The sequence below is a fragment of the Oncorhynchus kisutch genome, linkage group LG20, assembly GCF_002021735.2.
Source record: "Oncorhynchus kisutch isolate 150728-3 linkage group LG20, Okis_V2, whole genome shotgun sequence".
Taxonomy (NCBI): Eukaryota; Metazoa; Chordata; class Actinopteri; order Salmoniformes; family Salmonidae; genus Oncorhynchus; species Oncorhynchus kisutch.
Window position 1 is genome coordinate 28,920,334 of NC_034193.2, and position 16,860 is coordinate 28,937,193.

Sequence of the window (16,860 nt, forward strand, 5' to 3'; positions counted from 1 at the left end):
CGTAGCCTATATATCAATACATACACAAACTATCTAGGTCAAATCAGGGACACGCGTTGCGCTGTGAGGTGTTGCTTTTATTTTTGAAACCAGGTTTGCTATTTTATTTGAGCAATATGAGATGAAAGTAACTTCCATGCAATAAGGGCTTTATATAATACTGTACGCTTTCTTGAATTTGTTCTGGATTCGGTGACTGAAAAGAGCCCTGGTGGCATGTCTGGTGGGATAAGTGTGTGTGCCAGAGCTGTTGGGATGGCGTATCACTGCAGAATGCTGTGGAAGCCATGCTGGTTAAGTGTGCCTTGAGTTTTGAATAAATCACTGACAGTGTCAACAGCAAAGCAACATCACACCTCCTCCATGCTTCACGGTGGGGATCACAGGCGGCGATCACCCGTTCACCTACTCTGCGTCTCACAAAGATACGGCGGTTAGAACCAAAAATCGAACATTTGGACTCATCGGACCAAAGGACAGATTTTCACCGGTCTAATGTCCATTACTCGTGTTTCTTGGCCCAAGCAAGTCTCTTCTTATTGGTGTCCTTTTGTAGTGGTTGCTTTGCAGCAATTTGACCACGAAGGCCTGATTCATGCCGTCTCTCCTCTGAACAGTTGATGTTGAGATGTCTGTTACTAGAACTCTGAAACGTTTATTTGAGCTGCAATTTCTGAGTCTGGAAACTCTAACTTACCTTCCGCAGCAGAGGTAACTCTGGGTCTTCCTTTCCTGTGGCGGTCCTCATGAAAGCCAGTTTCATCATAGCGCTTGATGGTTTTTGCAACTGCACTTGAAGAAACATTTAAAGTACTTTAAATTTCTTAAAGTAATGATGGACAGTTGTTTCTCTCTGCTTGTTTGAGCTGTTCTTGCTGTAATATGGACTTTTACCAAATAGGGCTTTCTTCTGTATACCACCCCTACCTTGTCACAACAGATTGGCTCAAACGCATTAAGGAAACAAATTAACTTTAACAAGGCACACCTGTTAATTGAAATGTGACTACCTCATGAAGCTGGTTGAGAGAATGTGCAAAGCTGTCATCAAGGCAAAGGGTGGCTGCTTTGAAGAATCTTAAATAAAAAATATATTTTGATTTGTTCATTTTTGGTTACTACATGATTCCATGTGTGTTATTTCATAGTTTTGATGTCTTCACTACTAATCTACAATGTAGAAAATAGTCAAAACAAAGAAACCCTTGAATGAGTAGTTGTCAACTTTTGACTGGTACTGTGTGTGTGCTACATTTATTTAAAGGAACTCAGTCCGGCTTTCAACTTACTTTTGAAAGTTATAGTAGTAGAATGCACTAGGTGTAATTTCGAAATTTAATACTGCATCAGTTTTCTGCTTGTCATGTCAGTTTTTACATACCGTAGGGAGCTATTTATTTAAATGTCCAGATCAACTAGCCCATGTCAGCTTGTTTTTATAGCCCATAGATTTAGTTGTAATGTTTAAGTCACCCATATCACATGAACACACATTAGACTTGACAAAATCTGTAGAATTGCAGGAAATAAGCTTTAAAGCAACAAAATGTTCTCTCCACCAACGAGAGGTGTGAACAGTTTGTCATGAACAGTGCTTGTGCCCATAGAAATAGACGTGGCGAACAGGGGGGTGCAGTATGTTCTTCAATGCTGGAAGGGGGGGGGGGGGGGGGGGGGGGATTGGGAACATCTGGTATAGGATGTGTACACATTGAATTCTTTCCTGTATATTGCACTACTTTCTACCAGTGCCCATTGTTGGGAATAATTTGCCATTTGGTATACAGAAATAGTGGTGTCTCACAATGGCTTCGATGTGTTTTAACTCCGTACAGGATGGCTCCTGAGGTGATCCTGGCCATGGACGAGGGCCAGTACGACGGCAAAGTGGATGTGTGGTCACTGGGCATTACCGCCATAGAGCTGGGTAAGCTAAGCACAGGCCATGTATTACACATGTTCATAAGCTTTTAAGGTGTATTTGCGTACTATTAGTTTTCTTGCCAATACATTGTGCTTCATTGAGCTTGCCTGGCACAATGGAACAAATTGCCTAGTCCCTGAAGTGACAAACTGAGCCTTTTGACACTTTGGGCAAGCACAAACAAAACGCTTGATTTATTTTTGTAAAATACAGTCTCATAGTTGTTTTAACTGTGTTTCCTGTGTGATCGGTCCAGAGGAGTTCCGATTTATGCGATAGCAAGGTGTGGGGTAAACCGAGGAAGAGTTGGATTTTTATGTTTCAAAAATCTACATTACTTTTGTATATATAGTGTAAATATGTGGACCCCCCTTCAAATTAGTAGATTAGGCTATTTGTCAAACAAGCACACAGCCATGCAATCTCCATAAATAAACATTTCCAGAAGAATGGCCGACTAGCTCTGACTTTCAACATGGACCCGTCATAGGATGACACCTTTTCGTCAAATTTGTGCCCTGCTACAGCTGGCACTGGTAAACTGTAAGTGTTGTTATTCTGAAGTGGAAACGTCAAGGAGAAACAACAGCTCAGCTGCCTAGTGGTAGGCCACACAAGCTCACAGAAGGCGACCAGCGAGTGATGTGGCGCGTAAAAATCATCTATCCTCGGTTACAACACTCACTACTGAGTTCCAATCTGCCTCTGGAAGCAACGTCAGCACAAGAACTGTTCGTCTGGAGCTTCATGAATTGGGATTCCATTGCCGAGCAGCCACACACAAGCCTAAGATCACAATGTGCAATGTCAAGCGTCGGCTGGAGTGGTGTATAGATCACCGCCATTGGACTCTGGAGCAGTGGAAACGCGTTCTCTGGTGTGACGAATCATGCTTCACCATCTGGCAGTCGGACGGAAGAATCTAGGTTTGGCAGATGCCAGGAGAACGCTACCTGCCCCAATGCATAGTGCCAACTGTAAAGTGTGGTTGAGGAGGAATGATGGTCTGGGGCTGTTATTAATGGCTCGGGATTGGCCCCTTAGTTCCAATGAAGGGAAATCTTAACACTGCAGCATGCAATGACATTCTAGATGATTCTGTGCTTACAGCTTTGTGGCAACAGTTTGGGGCAGGCCCTGTCCTGTTTCAGCATGACAATGCCTTTATGCAAAAGGCGGGGTCCATACAGAAATGGTTTGTTGAGATGGGTATGGAAGAACTTGACTGGCCTGCACAGAGCCCTGACCTCAACCCCATCAAACGCCTATGGGATGAATTTGAACGCCGACTGCGAGCCAGGTCCTAATTGCCCAACATCAGTGCCCGACCTCACTAATGCTGTCATGGCTGAATGGAAGCAAGTCCCCGATGCAATGTGCTTACATATAGTGGAAGCCTTCTTAGAAGAGTGGAGGCTGTTATAGCAGCGAAGAGGGGACCAACTTCATATTAATGCCCATGATTTTTAGAATGAGATGTTCGATAAGCAGGTGTCCACATACCTTTGGTCATGTAGTGTATTTAATGTTCACAGAATGTCACAAGGCCGGTTCATGAAAGGGGAAACAAAATCCAAGCCCGGTTCATAGCACTTCACTTACAAACTAAAGATCATTTCGATAATCACCAAATGAGTGTCTCTTGTGGCTAAACTTGTCACTCTCAATGTCCTCTTGTCCTTTTATGCTTTTGTTCTATATTCTTCTTTGTTCTTTCTCCCCCGCGGGTCTCCATTGTTTTCCTATTTTTCTCATGCGTAATTTCCCCCGTCCCTTCACCTGCACCGGTAATAAGGGGTGTGATGTTGGATTCCCATGGTGGCCCCTTCCTTCTGAATATCCTTGGCCCCCACGCCTCTGGATGGTTGAAACACTCCCGTCCTCAGAATCAACACAGCAGGTTGAGCACCAGCCTTCGTGGAAGGATAGCGTTTCTGTTTTTGTGATGGACCCTGGATCTATAGATGATAGAGAAGTTAAAGGGTTGCAACCATCTGGTTACCCTACAGTTCTATTTACATTTTTTTGTGAGACGCCTCGACTTCCCAACCCAGCATATCTTACCCCCACTGACAATTTTCTGTTGCGCAGCAGGGATTCTATAAAGGCCCTAAATTCACTCTTGCCTGGATCCGTGTATATATGATGCAGGATGAGATCTGTATTCCCTGTGAGGGCTGAGAATATCTCCCAGCGTCGGTTCACTAGGGCCTGTAGGTCCAGCTCTTGCTTGTGCGTCAGCGACTTCCCAACCTGCACCACTGTTGGGGGTTGATCTTGTTGGGCTGCGGGAAGGGAGCAGAACATAACATTTTCCATTTCTCTCGTGGTACTCCTTCATAAGGTTGGTGTAGCTGTTCAGGTTTTCTCCTACCTGTCTGCCAAACAGTAATTTACAGGTGATAATTTTACCGATACTTCATATGGACCTCTCCATTGCTTTAAAAACCTATGTTCAGCTTTCAGAATTAAAAGGAGTACCGTATCTCCTACATTAACTTTGGGGCTGTCGGTTGCGCTTGCTGCTCCCCCTCCATGTGTTCCTTCACTGTTGGCCACACTGCGGCCATCCGTTCTCGCAGTAAGGTGGCATGTTCAGTCAGTTCTGTGGGGACTCAGCTGGGCTTCCCATGCCTCTTTGTTGAGGTCCAGGATCCCTCGGCACGGTCTACCATATAAGTTTGAATGGGGAAAAGCCCGTTGACGACTGGTGCACCTCCCTAAGAGCAAACAGAAAGTGAGTTAATAACATGTCCCAGTTCCTCCCGTCCCATTTCAATGTTGTTTTTTTAACATTGACCTAACTGTTTTATTTAAGCATTTGCATCAACCATCTGAGGATGATATACACTCGTGCGTATCTGTTTCACCTGGTACAAGGCACACAAATCTTTCGTTATGCGGTACATGAACAGGGTCCCCTGGTTGGTCAAAATAGAGGAGAGTAGGCTGACTCTGAAAACATTTGAAACTCTTTAGCAAATCCTTCTAGTGGATAAATTGCGCATGGGAATGGGTTTGGGGTAGAGTGTGGCATAATCGATTACCACCTGTATATATTCGTGCCCCTGGACTGATTTGGGAATATGACCAACCAGATCCATAGCTATCCACTCTGAGGGCATTTCAATGATGGAGGGGGATGAGCATTTATTTTGTACTCTGGTGCAGGCTTGGGGTTCTGTTTAGTCTCTGGGTATGTGCCACTGGGTATATGCACGTGTCCCCATAGATACATCAGACTGACCTCTGTTACTAACACATATCCCCCTCCTGTACGAAGTGTGACAGAACAAGGGTAATCCTACTACCGGAGTTGAGCACCCCTTCTGCGTCCTGTCCTTGGATTTCCACAGGCTGGGGCTCCCTCTGCGGTCCAACACTGTGGGTATAGATTACATGGATGCACTCCCTTTTTACCGGAGGCATGGATTCATCATTAAGGGGACACTGCCATGGTTCCTGCCTTTCTAGGGAGTCTTTCCTTGGCACTGTGCTCTTACATCTGCATTGTTTGCTGTTTGTGGTTTTAGGCTGGGTTTCTGTATATCACTTTGTGACATGGGCTGATGTAAAAATAAAATAAAAACAAGTTTTTAAAAAAGAGCGCTTCAAATCGATTTGATTGAAGTATAGCTGAGCTCCCTACATCGGAAACACTCACTGACCTTAGTTGGATACCTCCTTGGTGCTGGTTCAGGGAATGTTCCACGGGGCTCTCTCGCCTCTGGTTCAGGTCTGCCCTGGGGCCTTTCCGGCGGCCTCTTCAGACTGGGCATTGGTACCGGAGCGGACCATCTCTGCTCCAGACGTGCGCACCAGCTCCGTGGTGGCTTGGCAAGTCTCTATTAGCTGAACCAGCTGATCTGCTGTCTGGGGGTTGCCTTGCCATACCATTCCGGTGGGAGCTGTCCATCACCAGTTTTTCGATGACTGCCCCGGATCCTTTTTTGTTGTTGGTTCAAGTCAACCTCGGTCAGCCGTATTAGTCGGTGCATTTGGGCTCTCTGATGCATTGCTATCGAAGGTCCACGCGTGGAAACGCTTGGTCGGTGCTCGTGGATTTGGACAATAACGAGAAGATTTTAGCCTTTAATTTATTGTAGTCCTCTGCTTCTGCAGAACCCAGGTCGAAATATGCAGCCTGCGCACGCCCAGACTGAGAGGGAGCCAGCATCCCTGCCCACCGCTGCGGGACCCGTCCTCTTACTGCTGACCTCTCGAATGAAAGCAGATAGACCTCATTGTCATCCTGTTCTTGTCGCCTAGGTATTTGGGTCCCCACTCCAGGCTTACTGTTCTTCCCTGCCTGAGCCAAACTGGCCATTTCCGTTCTCAAGAGGTCTATGCCTTTCTTTTGCGCAATTGAGCATGAAGCCAACTGTTTTAACAATGCAACATCCATTCTTAATATACCAAAGTAACTCTGTCACCACTTCTAGTGCCCGCGGTTTCCACCACTGATCATTTCAGAGGGGTTCTGAACTATGTGGTAGCGAGGAGTGGTGTAAACGGAGGAAGAGTTGCAGAAATCTAAATGATATATTTCATGTTCACATAATGGCACTCAGCCGGTTCAACAAAATCCAAAGATCATTTAGATTATTACCAAATTAAATAGTCTCGTTTGTGGCTACAGAAATCACTGAAGTTCTTCCTCTTTTAAGCCGTTCTTTACCTTTGTCTCTCAATGGGGAGGCAGGGTAGCCTAGTGGTCAGAGCGTTGGACTAGTAACCGGAAGGTTGCAAGTTCAAATCCCCGAGCTGACATGGTACAAATCTGTCGTTCTGCCCCTGAACAGGCAGTTAACCCACTGTTCCTAGGCCATCATTGAAAATAAGAATTTGTTCTTAACTGACTTGCCTAGTTAAATAAAGGTAAAATAAAATGTCCTGTCCTTTTATCTTCTCTTCATTCTTTATTTTTCCTTATTTCTTTGTCCCCCTCTGTGTCTCCATTGTTCTTCTCTATTTCTTGTGTGTATTTGCCACTGTCCCTTCACATGCTCCAGTAATAAGGGGTTTGTTCAGGGGGAATCCTGTATCGGCGGTGATTCCCAGAGTGGCCCGCCCCTCTGACTCCCCTTGGCTCTCACGCCTCTGGATGGTTCACACCTGTATTTTGATACAAATCTGGCCTTGAGTGTGTTTGATGCTGTATGTCTCCTGAACTTTGTCTCTGTCTCTCTATGCAGCGGAGAGGAAGCCGCCTCTGTTCAATATGAATGCTATGAGTGCCTTATACCACATTGCCCAGAACGAGAGTCCCGTTCTGCAGTCCAATCACTGGTGAGCCACTGACTGAGCACGGAGGTGGTTCTTGTGCCCTCTTTGTTTTAATGTCAATATACTTTCTGAGTAGCCTGGTCCCAGATATGGTTGTGCTGTATGGCCTTCTATGACAATGACCTTAGGACTTACCACAAACAGATCTGGGACCAGGCTACTTTCTGAGAACAATATGAGCCATTGGTGTAGATCAGGGGTGTCAAACATATAGCCTGCTGGCAAAATGAGTTTGACACTCCTGGTGTAGATAGATGAGTACCGTTTTATAGTGCGACTGTGACTAGATCCTCGTTGTTTGGTCTCGTCCTTTTCAGGTCTGACTATTTCCATAACTTTGTGGACTCGTGTCTGCAGAAGATCCACCAGGACAGACCTACCTCGGACGTGCTGCTGAAGGTAAACGCTATCTCTTGGTCTACGTTTCCTCTTTTTTTAAATAGTTATTCAAAGTTTAAGAATCAAAAGAAGGCACTACACAAACATGTAGAAACCAAGGAATGGTCATGAACTCTTTACCCATGAATAATATCAGAGGTGCTGTGATTCCTTATTCTCATGATGGTAAAGGAGCATCTCTTCAATGGCTCCAGTTTAAAGTGAACCTTAACTTTCCAACAGCTCCAAGTGGCACCATCAGGTAGAAATTACGTCCTTACAACCAGAATTGGTTGAATGTTGTAATCAGGTTTCAAAGGTCTCATTGCAACCAGTTTTCCCAGCTAGGTTGACGCATTAAACCAACAAAGATGTAATGACGTGATGTCAATCAATGCCAACTAGACTTTATGTAATTCCGACATCAATTTGACCAGTTTTGCCTGCTGGATTAACTTTAGAAGCCATTCTCCCTTCCTCTCCCTCAGCACCATTTCCTATGCAGAGAGCGTCCTCACACGGCGGTGATGGACCTGATAGCTCGCACCAAAGACGCGGTGCGGGAGCTGGACAACCTGCAGTACCGCAAAATGAAGAAGATCCTTTTCCACGAGGCCCTCAACGGGCCCCAGCCCGAGGGAGGAGAGGAGGAGGAGGTATGAGGAGGGAGGGAGATGGTAGTAAGGGGGGGGGGGGGGGGGGGGTGATGAGGGAGATGGTAGTAAGGGGGGGGGGGTGATGAGGGAGATGGTAGTAAGGGGGGGGGGGGTGATGAGCATTTTTCTATGGCTGGCCATGCTTTCCACCTGGCTACTCCTACCCCGGACAACAGCACTGCACCCCCAACAGCAACTCGCCCAAGCCTTCCCCATTTCTCCTTCTCCCAAATCTATTCAGCTGATGTTCTGAAAGAGCTGCAAAATCTGGACCCCTACAAATCAGCCGGGCTAGACAATCTGGACCCTTTCTTCCTAAAATTATCTGCCGAAATTGTTGCCACCCCTATTACTAGCCTGTTCAACCTCTCTTTCGTGTCGTCTGAGATTCCCAAAGATTGGAAAGCAGCTGCGGTCATCCCCCTCTTCAAAGGGGGGGACACTCTTGACCCAAACTGCTACAGACCTATATCTATCCTACCGTGCCTTTCTAAGGTCTTCGAAAGCCAAGTCAACAAACAGATTACCGACCATTTCGAATCTCACCATACCTTCTCTGCTATGCAATCCGGTTTCAGAGCTGGTCATGGGTGCACCTCAGCCACGCTCAAGGTCTTAAACGATATCTTAACCGCCATCGATAAGAAACATTACTGTGCAGCCGTATTCATTGATCTGGCCAAGGCTTTCGACTCTGTCAATCACCATATCCTCATCGGCAGACTCGACAGCCTTGGTTTCTCAAATGATTGCCTCGCCTGGTTCACCAACTACTTCTCTGATAGAGTTCAGTGTGTCAAATCGGAGGGTCTGCTGTCCGGACCTCTGGCAGTCTCTATGGGGGTGCCACAGGGTTCAATTCTTGGACCGACTCTCTTCTCTGTATACATCAATGAGGTCGCTCTTGCTGCTGGTGAGTCCCTGATCCACCTCTACGCAGACGACACCATTCTGTATACTTCCGGCCCTTCTTTGGACACTGTGTTAACAACCCTCCAGGCAAGCTTCAATGCCATACAACTCTCCTTCCGTGGCCTCCAATTGCTCTTAAATACAAGTAAAACTAAATGCATGCTCTTCAACCGATCGCTACCTGCACCTACCCGCCTGTCCAACATCACTACTCTGGACGGCTCTGACTTAGAATACGTGGACAACTACAAATACTTAGGTGTCTGGTTAGACTGTAAACTCTCCTTCCAGACCCATATCAAACATCTCCAATCCAAAGTTAAATCTAGAATTGGCTTCCTATTTCGCAACAAAGCATCCTTCACTCATGCTGCCAAACATACCCTTGTAAAACTGACCATCCTACCAATCCTCGACTTTGGCGATGTCATTTACAAAATAGCCTCCAATACCCTACTCAACAAATTGGATGCAGTCTATCACAGTGCAATCCGTTTTATCACCAAAGCCCCATATACTACCCACCATTGCGACCTGTACACTCTCGTTGGCTGGCCCTCGCTTCATACTCGTCGCCAAACCCACTGGCTCCATGTCATCTACAAGACCCTGCTAGGTAAAGTCCCCCCTTATCTCAGCTCGCTGGTCACCATAGCATCTCCCACCTGTAGCACACGCTCCAGCAGGTATATCTCTCTAGTCACCCCCAAAACCAATTCTTTCTTTGGCCGCCTCTCCTTCCAGTTCTCTGCTGCCAATGACTGGAACGAACTACAAAAATCTCTGAAACTGGAAACACTTATCTCCCTCACTAGCTTTAAGCACCAACTGTCAGAGCAGCTCACAGATTACTGCACCTGTACATAGCCCACCTATAATTTAGCCCAAACAACTACCTCTTTCCCAACTGTATTTAATTTTAATTTATTTATTTATTTTGCTCCTTTGCACCCCATTATTTTTTATTTCTACTTTGCACATTCTTCCATTGCAAAACTACCATTCCAGTATTTTACTTGCTATATTGTATTTACTTTGCCATCATGGCCTTTTTTGCCTTTACCTCCCTTCTCACCTCACATTGTATATAGACTTGTTTATACTGCATTATTGACTGTATGTTTGTTTTTACTCCATGTGTAACTCTGTGTCGTTTTATCTGTCGAACTGCTTTGCTTTATCTTGGCCAGGTCGCAATTGTAAATGAGAACTTGTTCTCAACTTGCCTACCTGGTTAAATAAAGGTAAAATAAATAAATAAATAAAAAATGAGGGAGATGGTAGTAAGGGGGGGGGGGGTGATGAGGGAGATGGTAGTAAGGGGGGGGGGGTGATGAGGGAGATGGTAGTAAGGGGGGGGGGGGGGGGGTGATGAGGGAGATGGTAGTAAGGAGGGGGGGGGTGATGAGGGAGATGGTAGTAAGGGGGGGGGGGGGTGATGAGGGAGATGGTAGTAAGGGGGGGGGGGGGGTGATGAGGGAGATGGTAGTAAGGGGGGGGGGGGGGGGGTGATGAGGGAGATGGTAGTAAGGAGGGGGGGGGTGATGAGGGAGATGGTAGTAAGGGGGGGGTGATGAGGGAGATGGTAGTAAGGGGGGGGGGTGATGAGGGAGGTGGTAGTAAGGGGGGGAGGGGTGATGAGGGAGGTGAGAGTAAGGGGGGGAGGGGTGATGAGGGAGGTGGTAGTAAGGGGGGGAGGGGTGATGAGGGAGGTGGTAGTAAGGGGGGGGGGTGATGAGGGAGGTGGTGGTAAGGGGAGAGGGGTTGAAGGGGTGTGTGATGTGGAAGGGGTTTCCGAGTAGGTGGTAAGCATGGAGAAGGGGTTGAGGAGGATGGGAGGAGGAGAGAAATGGCAGGTTGAGAGGAGAATGGGAGGTAAGGACGGAGGAGAGCAGTTAAGGAAGTAGGCAGGTGAAGGGGGGATGAGAGAAATGGCATAAAAAGGAGATAATGAGGGGTGGGGGAGAAAGTGGACTTGGAGAGGCAGTAGAGGGATGAACAAAAGAGAGAAGATAGCGGGGAGGACATGGAGATGTTACGTAGAGGGAAAAAATGAAGAGGCAGTCGGAAGAGAGGAGAGTAGTAATAGTTAGCCGAGGATGATGTAGGACCAGCTCAATAGAAAAAAGTAGGATGTTGAGTGAGGGGGAAGACGGACTACAGAACGCACTAGTCTTAAAACCTCTTGGACCCTTTTTTTCAATTTTCACCTAAAATGACATCCCAAATCTAACTGCCTGTACCTCAGGACCTGAAGCAAGGATATGCATATTCTTGAAACCATTTGAAAGGAAACACTTTGGAGTTTGTGGAAATGTGAAATTAATGTAGAATATTACACATTATATCTGGTAAAAGATGATAACAAAAAAAATGTATATTTTTGTTCCAGCTTTGAAATGCAAGAGAAAGGATATAATATATTGCAGTTTAGTTGCAATTTATATTTTGGCCACTAGATGACAGCATTGTATGCAGTTTCAGATTTGATCAAGTGAAGCATTGCACTACTGCCCAGTAGTTTTTATCAAGTTTGGCCAAATGTCCTGAATTGGTCAATTGATACATTTTCAAGTACATAACTAAAGAAAGCATACATTTTGTATTACCATATAATTTTTGTGAGTTTACACACTCCCTGGAATGTCATACATAATGGATCATGAGCTTATACACTAACTTTCACACAGCTAGATGGCGGGGTGGGTGTGGACCAGAGACAGCAGGGGTTCAAACTGTAGAACCCAGTTCCTACATTTGAATTTTTAAATAGATTTTTTTCAAATGAAACTATACTATATTATATCTATGGGACCCTCAGGATGACAAATCAGAGCAAGATTACTGAATGTAAGTACATTATTTACTTTCAGAGGTGAATCTACCAAACCAGTTGCTGTGATAGCAATAGCATTTTCACTAATAGTTACTCTTAATTGGACAGTGCAGTTAGATTAACAAGAATGTTAAGCTTTCTGCCCGTGTAAGACATGTCTATGTCCTGGAAAGTTTGCTATTACTTACAATTACATTCTAGTCACTTTAGTGCATGTTAGCATCCACCGTCCCAGTATAGGGACACTGATCCCGTAAAGGTTAATTTAGAGGAAGAGGATTGAGCTGTGCACCACCACTCTGTTCAGGAATACAGCTAGCATTAGCATCCATCCTGTCTTTAATAGAATACATCACCAAAGTGTAGTCCAAAATTGTGTGCCTTGACTCATTGTATGAGCTCATCCTCTTCCTCCAATACAACAATATAACTTTGATCCCATCAGGAGTTTTAAATCTTTGTTTCCATTCAACATGCCATACAAATAAAGGCCTTTTAATTCATTATATGAAGAGTGCTTTGGTCCTCCTTCCTTTTTGATGACCTTTCGGGGTCTAATTGTCTTCCCCCAGGGCCTTGCATAGGAAACACAGGAATCCAATGAATGCCTTATGATTGAAATTTGTAGATGAGAGTTTGAGGTCCGTTTGAACTGCATCTGAGAGAATGCGTAGGTGTTTATTTAGGTGTGTATCGGTGTTTGTAAGTATTGGTAACACTGTGTATGTAGGCTAGCTATGCATTTGTGTGTGCGTGATCGTGCATATGTTATCACCACTTCTCCTAACCGCCATCCCTCTGTCTCCAGGACGTGGAGCAGTACATGCTGCGGACAGGTACGGTCAACAGCATGGAGAGCTCCCATTCGCTGCCTTCCATGTCCATCAGCGCAAGCTCCCAGAGCAGCTCGGTCAACAGCCTGGCGGACGGTTCGGACGACAGCGGCGAGATGGCCATGATGCAGGAGGGCGAGCAAACAGTCACCTCCAACAGCTCAGTCCTGCACAAGCCCCTGGTCAGTTGGGACTTACCTTTAGACATTAGTCACAGCAGTGTTTCTTTTAGACTATTTTTTTCCGGGGTGGGTGGCATAAGACCCCCCCCCCCCCCCCCCCAATTTGCCCAGAGCGTCACCCAAGTCCTATTTCACAATTTTGTCAGTATGTGTAAACACTGCTGTATGAGGTGGGTAAACAATTACTACACTGAACAAAAATATCAACACAACATTTTAAGTGTTGGTACCATATTTCATGACATGAAATAAAAGATCCCAGAAAATGTACATATGGACAAAAGTGTTTCACTCAAATTCATTACTCAGGTGCACCTTGTGCTGGAGACAATCAAAGGCCACTCTAAAATGTGCAGTTTTGTCACACAACACCAGAGATGCAATTGCCATGCTGACTGAAGGAATGTTCACGAGAGCTGTTGCTAGAGAATTTGTTTCTCTACCATAAGCCGCCTCCAATGTTAATTATAGAGAATTTGGCAGTACACCCAACCGGTCTCACAACTGCAGACCGTGTAACAATGCCAGCCCAGGACCTCCACATCCGGCTCCTTCACTTGCGGGAATGTCTGAGACCAGCCACCCGGACAGCTGATGAAACTGGGTTAGCTAAATTGAATAATTTTTTGCACGAACTGTTAGAAACCGTCTCGGGGAAGCTCATCTGCGTGCTCGTTTTCCTCACCAGGGTCTTGACCTGACTGCAGTTTGGTGTCGTAACCAACTTCAGTGGGCAAATGCTCACCTTTGATTGCCATTGACACGCTGGAAAAGTGTGCTCTCGTTTCAATTGTATCGGGCAGATGGCGTCGTGTGGGTGAGTGGTTTGCTGATGATGCTGTGGGACTATTCTACTACTCTGCTCAAACCATCGTATTATGCTACTCTCATCACCCCACTGGGAACCATCAACACAGCTGGCTAGCCTATCTTCAAAGAAGCATCTTCGAGAGCGAATGGAAGGAAAATAAACTCTGTAGTTCTGTTCAGGACTACGTGACAAGACACCGGACAACTACAGAGGAGAACGGTAGAATACTTGTTGGAACCCTTTTGGATAATCTGAGCCTTACAAGCGTGCCGCGAAAAGGCCAAACTCCCTTGGGAAAAGTCTGCATGAGTCAGATGGTGGTCACACCAGATACTGACTGCTTTTCTGATCCACACCCCTACCAGATGCAGATCTGTATTCCCAGTCATGTGAAATACGGGGCAGCAGCTAGCCTAGTGGTTAGAGCGTTGGACTTGTAACCAAAAGGTTGCAAGATCGAATCCCCGAGCTGACAAGGTAAAAATATCTGTCGTTCTGCCCCTGAAAAAGGCACCGTCATTGAAAATAAGAATTTGTTCTTAACTGACTTGCCTAGTTAAATAGAAGTAAAAAATATATTAGGGCCCAAGGAATTTATTTCAATTGACTGATTTCCTTATATGAACTGTAACTCAGTAAAATCTTTGAAATTGTTGCATGTTGCGTTTTATATTACTGTTCAGTGTATTTAGCTAGATATGATGATTGTAAAATACCGAAGGTGAACTGTTTTTTTGGGGTGTTTCTGTTGCGCTGATTCTAAAAACTGTAAATGATGGTTTTAGTTTAGTTTACCACATAAATGGCTCACTATTGGCTAATGACCTACTCTTCCCCCACCCCTAGATTGATTCCACAATGCAACACATGATTTACACAGAAAAGATGTGTCCCTCTCTCTACATCAGAGCCATGACAACATCTACGACGACCCCTACCAGCCCGAACTGGACGCACAGCAGCAGCCCCCGTCACGGGGTGAGGGACGAGAAGGTGGCAGGCGGAAGGGACACCGCAGCCGAGATCACTTTGCCACGATCCGGACAGCATCGCTGGTGACCCGGCAGATCCAGGAGCATGAGCAGGGGTCGGCGCTGAGGGAGCAGATGTCTGGGTAGGAGAGCTTTTATGGAACGACCAAAGAAAGAGCCCATCTGGAATTAGAAGGCAACGTATTGGCTAGTCCATGGAAATCAAGTTAATTGATTTATTCCAGTCATCATTCACCTTTTCAGATAATATTGAGCCAAACAATCTGCAAATTCATCCACTGTCACACGCTGGATGTGGTTGTGTACAAGTAATATGGTACCGGCCTCCCGATATAGTCTCAAATAAACATTCTGTACTGTCGCCTCATATGAAACGTTTGATCTCAAATAGAAAATGCTGGAGAATAGTCATTGTCCAAATACATATGTATGTAGGGGAGTGTACTAATATAGTATTTTTCAGAGGTACTCACTACTAGTATTCTAATGATACCAGAATGTTGACTTCAATACTGATACCAGGTTTAGTATCACAATACTCGATACCAGAATCATCCCACGGGACCAAAAATTAAGCAGAGAGCAGGATTGTTATTTTTTTTATTTTTTTGCCCTCTTATTTATTTTCTAGTTTAACCCAAAATCACACTTTAAAAATAGAAAAACAACAACATTGGAAGTTAAGTCCACAACAATGCTTAGACCACGTCGGGGACCACTTTTGAGGTCTGGGAGTTAGATTAGATTTTTAGATAGATTAGATTTTTTTTTATGTAGTTACCCATTAATTCAAGTGGCATGCACTTAACACTCTTGTTTGGTTAGCAATGTTTTATGTAGTGCACGTGATGTAGTTTACAAAACAAATGGCCGCTGGATTGATGCAGATAATCTTGATTCTGCCAGGAAGGCATAGGCTACTTTGTTGTTAGTGTTTGGTTCAAGGTTTTTGGGGAAGCCTTTTCATCTACCCGAAGACGGTTAACATTTGCATTGCTAGCGGCTACACAAAGTGGTAAGACATACGCACACCGCACACACATGAAACGGTGCGTTTCTGAGCCGTTACCTCATCAGAAAGTTGCAGGGAATAAGAATCACTTCTGTTCATGTCTTATGATAAAACTTGGGCAAATTAATACATTTAGTTTATTTCCAAATGTAAGGCACATTTGGTAGAATAACTGAAAGTAACAGAACTGTTTCATGTGGTATTGAAGAAATACAGAAGTTTGGGTGTATCATGCAACCACTATTTGCGACTAGCTCTAGCCACGCTGTGATGCACAAAATGGCTATCAGCTATAACTGGTTGAAATTATTTGTAATAATCATTACATCCAAATGACAACATATGGGTTGTAAACTGGTTTTAATGATGCCATTTCAACCAGCTTAGCCCACAGGTAATGAATGTTCTAAATACTAATTTGTGGTTAGAAAGCAGTTCATGGAACCATGTAAAACCGACCGGCGCAGTTGGCTGTACTGGTTGTCAAAATATCTGAATCGGGCTGCTTATATAATTGCCCATTCCATTTGGCTGTACTAGTTTTTGACATACTTTTCTCGTGTCAAATACTCCTTTACCCCGTCCCAGGTACAAGCGCATGCGGCGGCAGCACCAGAAGCAGCTGATGGGCCTCGAAAACAAGCTGAAGGCGGAGATGGATGAGCATCAGCTGAGGCTGGACAAGGAGTTGGAGAACCAGAGAAACAGCTTTGGAGGGGAGGGGGACAAGCTGAGCAAGAAGCACCAGGCTATCCTGGAGAAGGAGGTAAGGGAAGGAGGGAGGTATGGATCAGGAGCGAGGTAGGTGGGGACAACCTCAGCAAAAAAGCACAAGGAAATCCTGGAGAAAGAGGGATAGGAAGGGAAGGAGAAGTGTGAGATTGGGAAGGTGGGGACAACCTTAGCAAGAAGCACCGGGTTGAAGAAAGAGGTACAGATGGGGGGAGGGGGGGGGGAGTGGAATGAGATGGAAGGAAACGTTGAAAGAAAAGAGGGTATTGGCGACGGGGCGGCTATCCCAGGATCTCAATGTACATT

The 16,860-nt window shown here is 45.3% G+C and overlaps 1 protein-coding gene across 4 annotated transcripts in view; it reads left to right on the forward strand.

Moving 5' to 3' along the window:
• The window catches only part of taok2b (TAO kinase 2b), a 63,812-nt gene that overhangs the window by 17,284 nt on the left and 29,668 nt on the right, over window positions 1–16,860 (forward strand). For all 4 annotated transcript variants that reach the window (XM_031799868.1, XM_031799870.1, XM_031799867.1 and 1 more), the window contains 7 exons: window positions 1,836–1,927; window positions 7,120–7,213; window positions 7,528–7,609; window positions 8,077–8,244; window positions 12,801–13,007; window positions 14,727–14,932; window positions 16,411–16,588. In XM_031799868.1, the coding sequence (XP_031655728.1) occupies window positions 1,836–1,927; window positions 7,120–7,213; window positions 7,528–7,609; window positions 8,077–8,244; window positions 12,801–13,007; window positions 14,727–14,932; window positions 16,411–16,588 (1,027 nt within the window). The remainder of the gene's footprint in view (window positions 1–1,835; window positions 1,928–7,119; window positions 7,214–7,527; window positions 7,610–8,076; window positions 8,245–12,800; window positions 13,008–14,726; window positions 14,933–16,410; window positions 16,589–16,860) is intronic.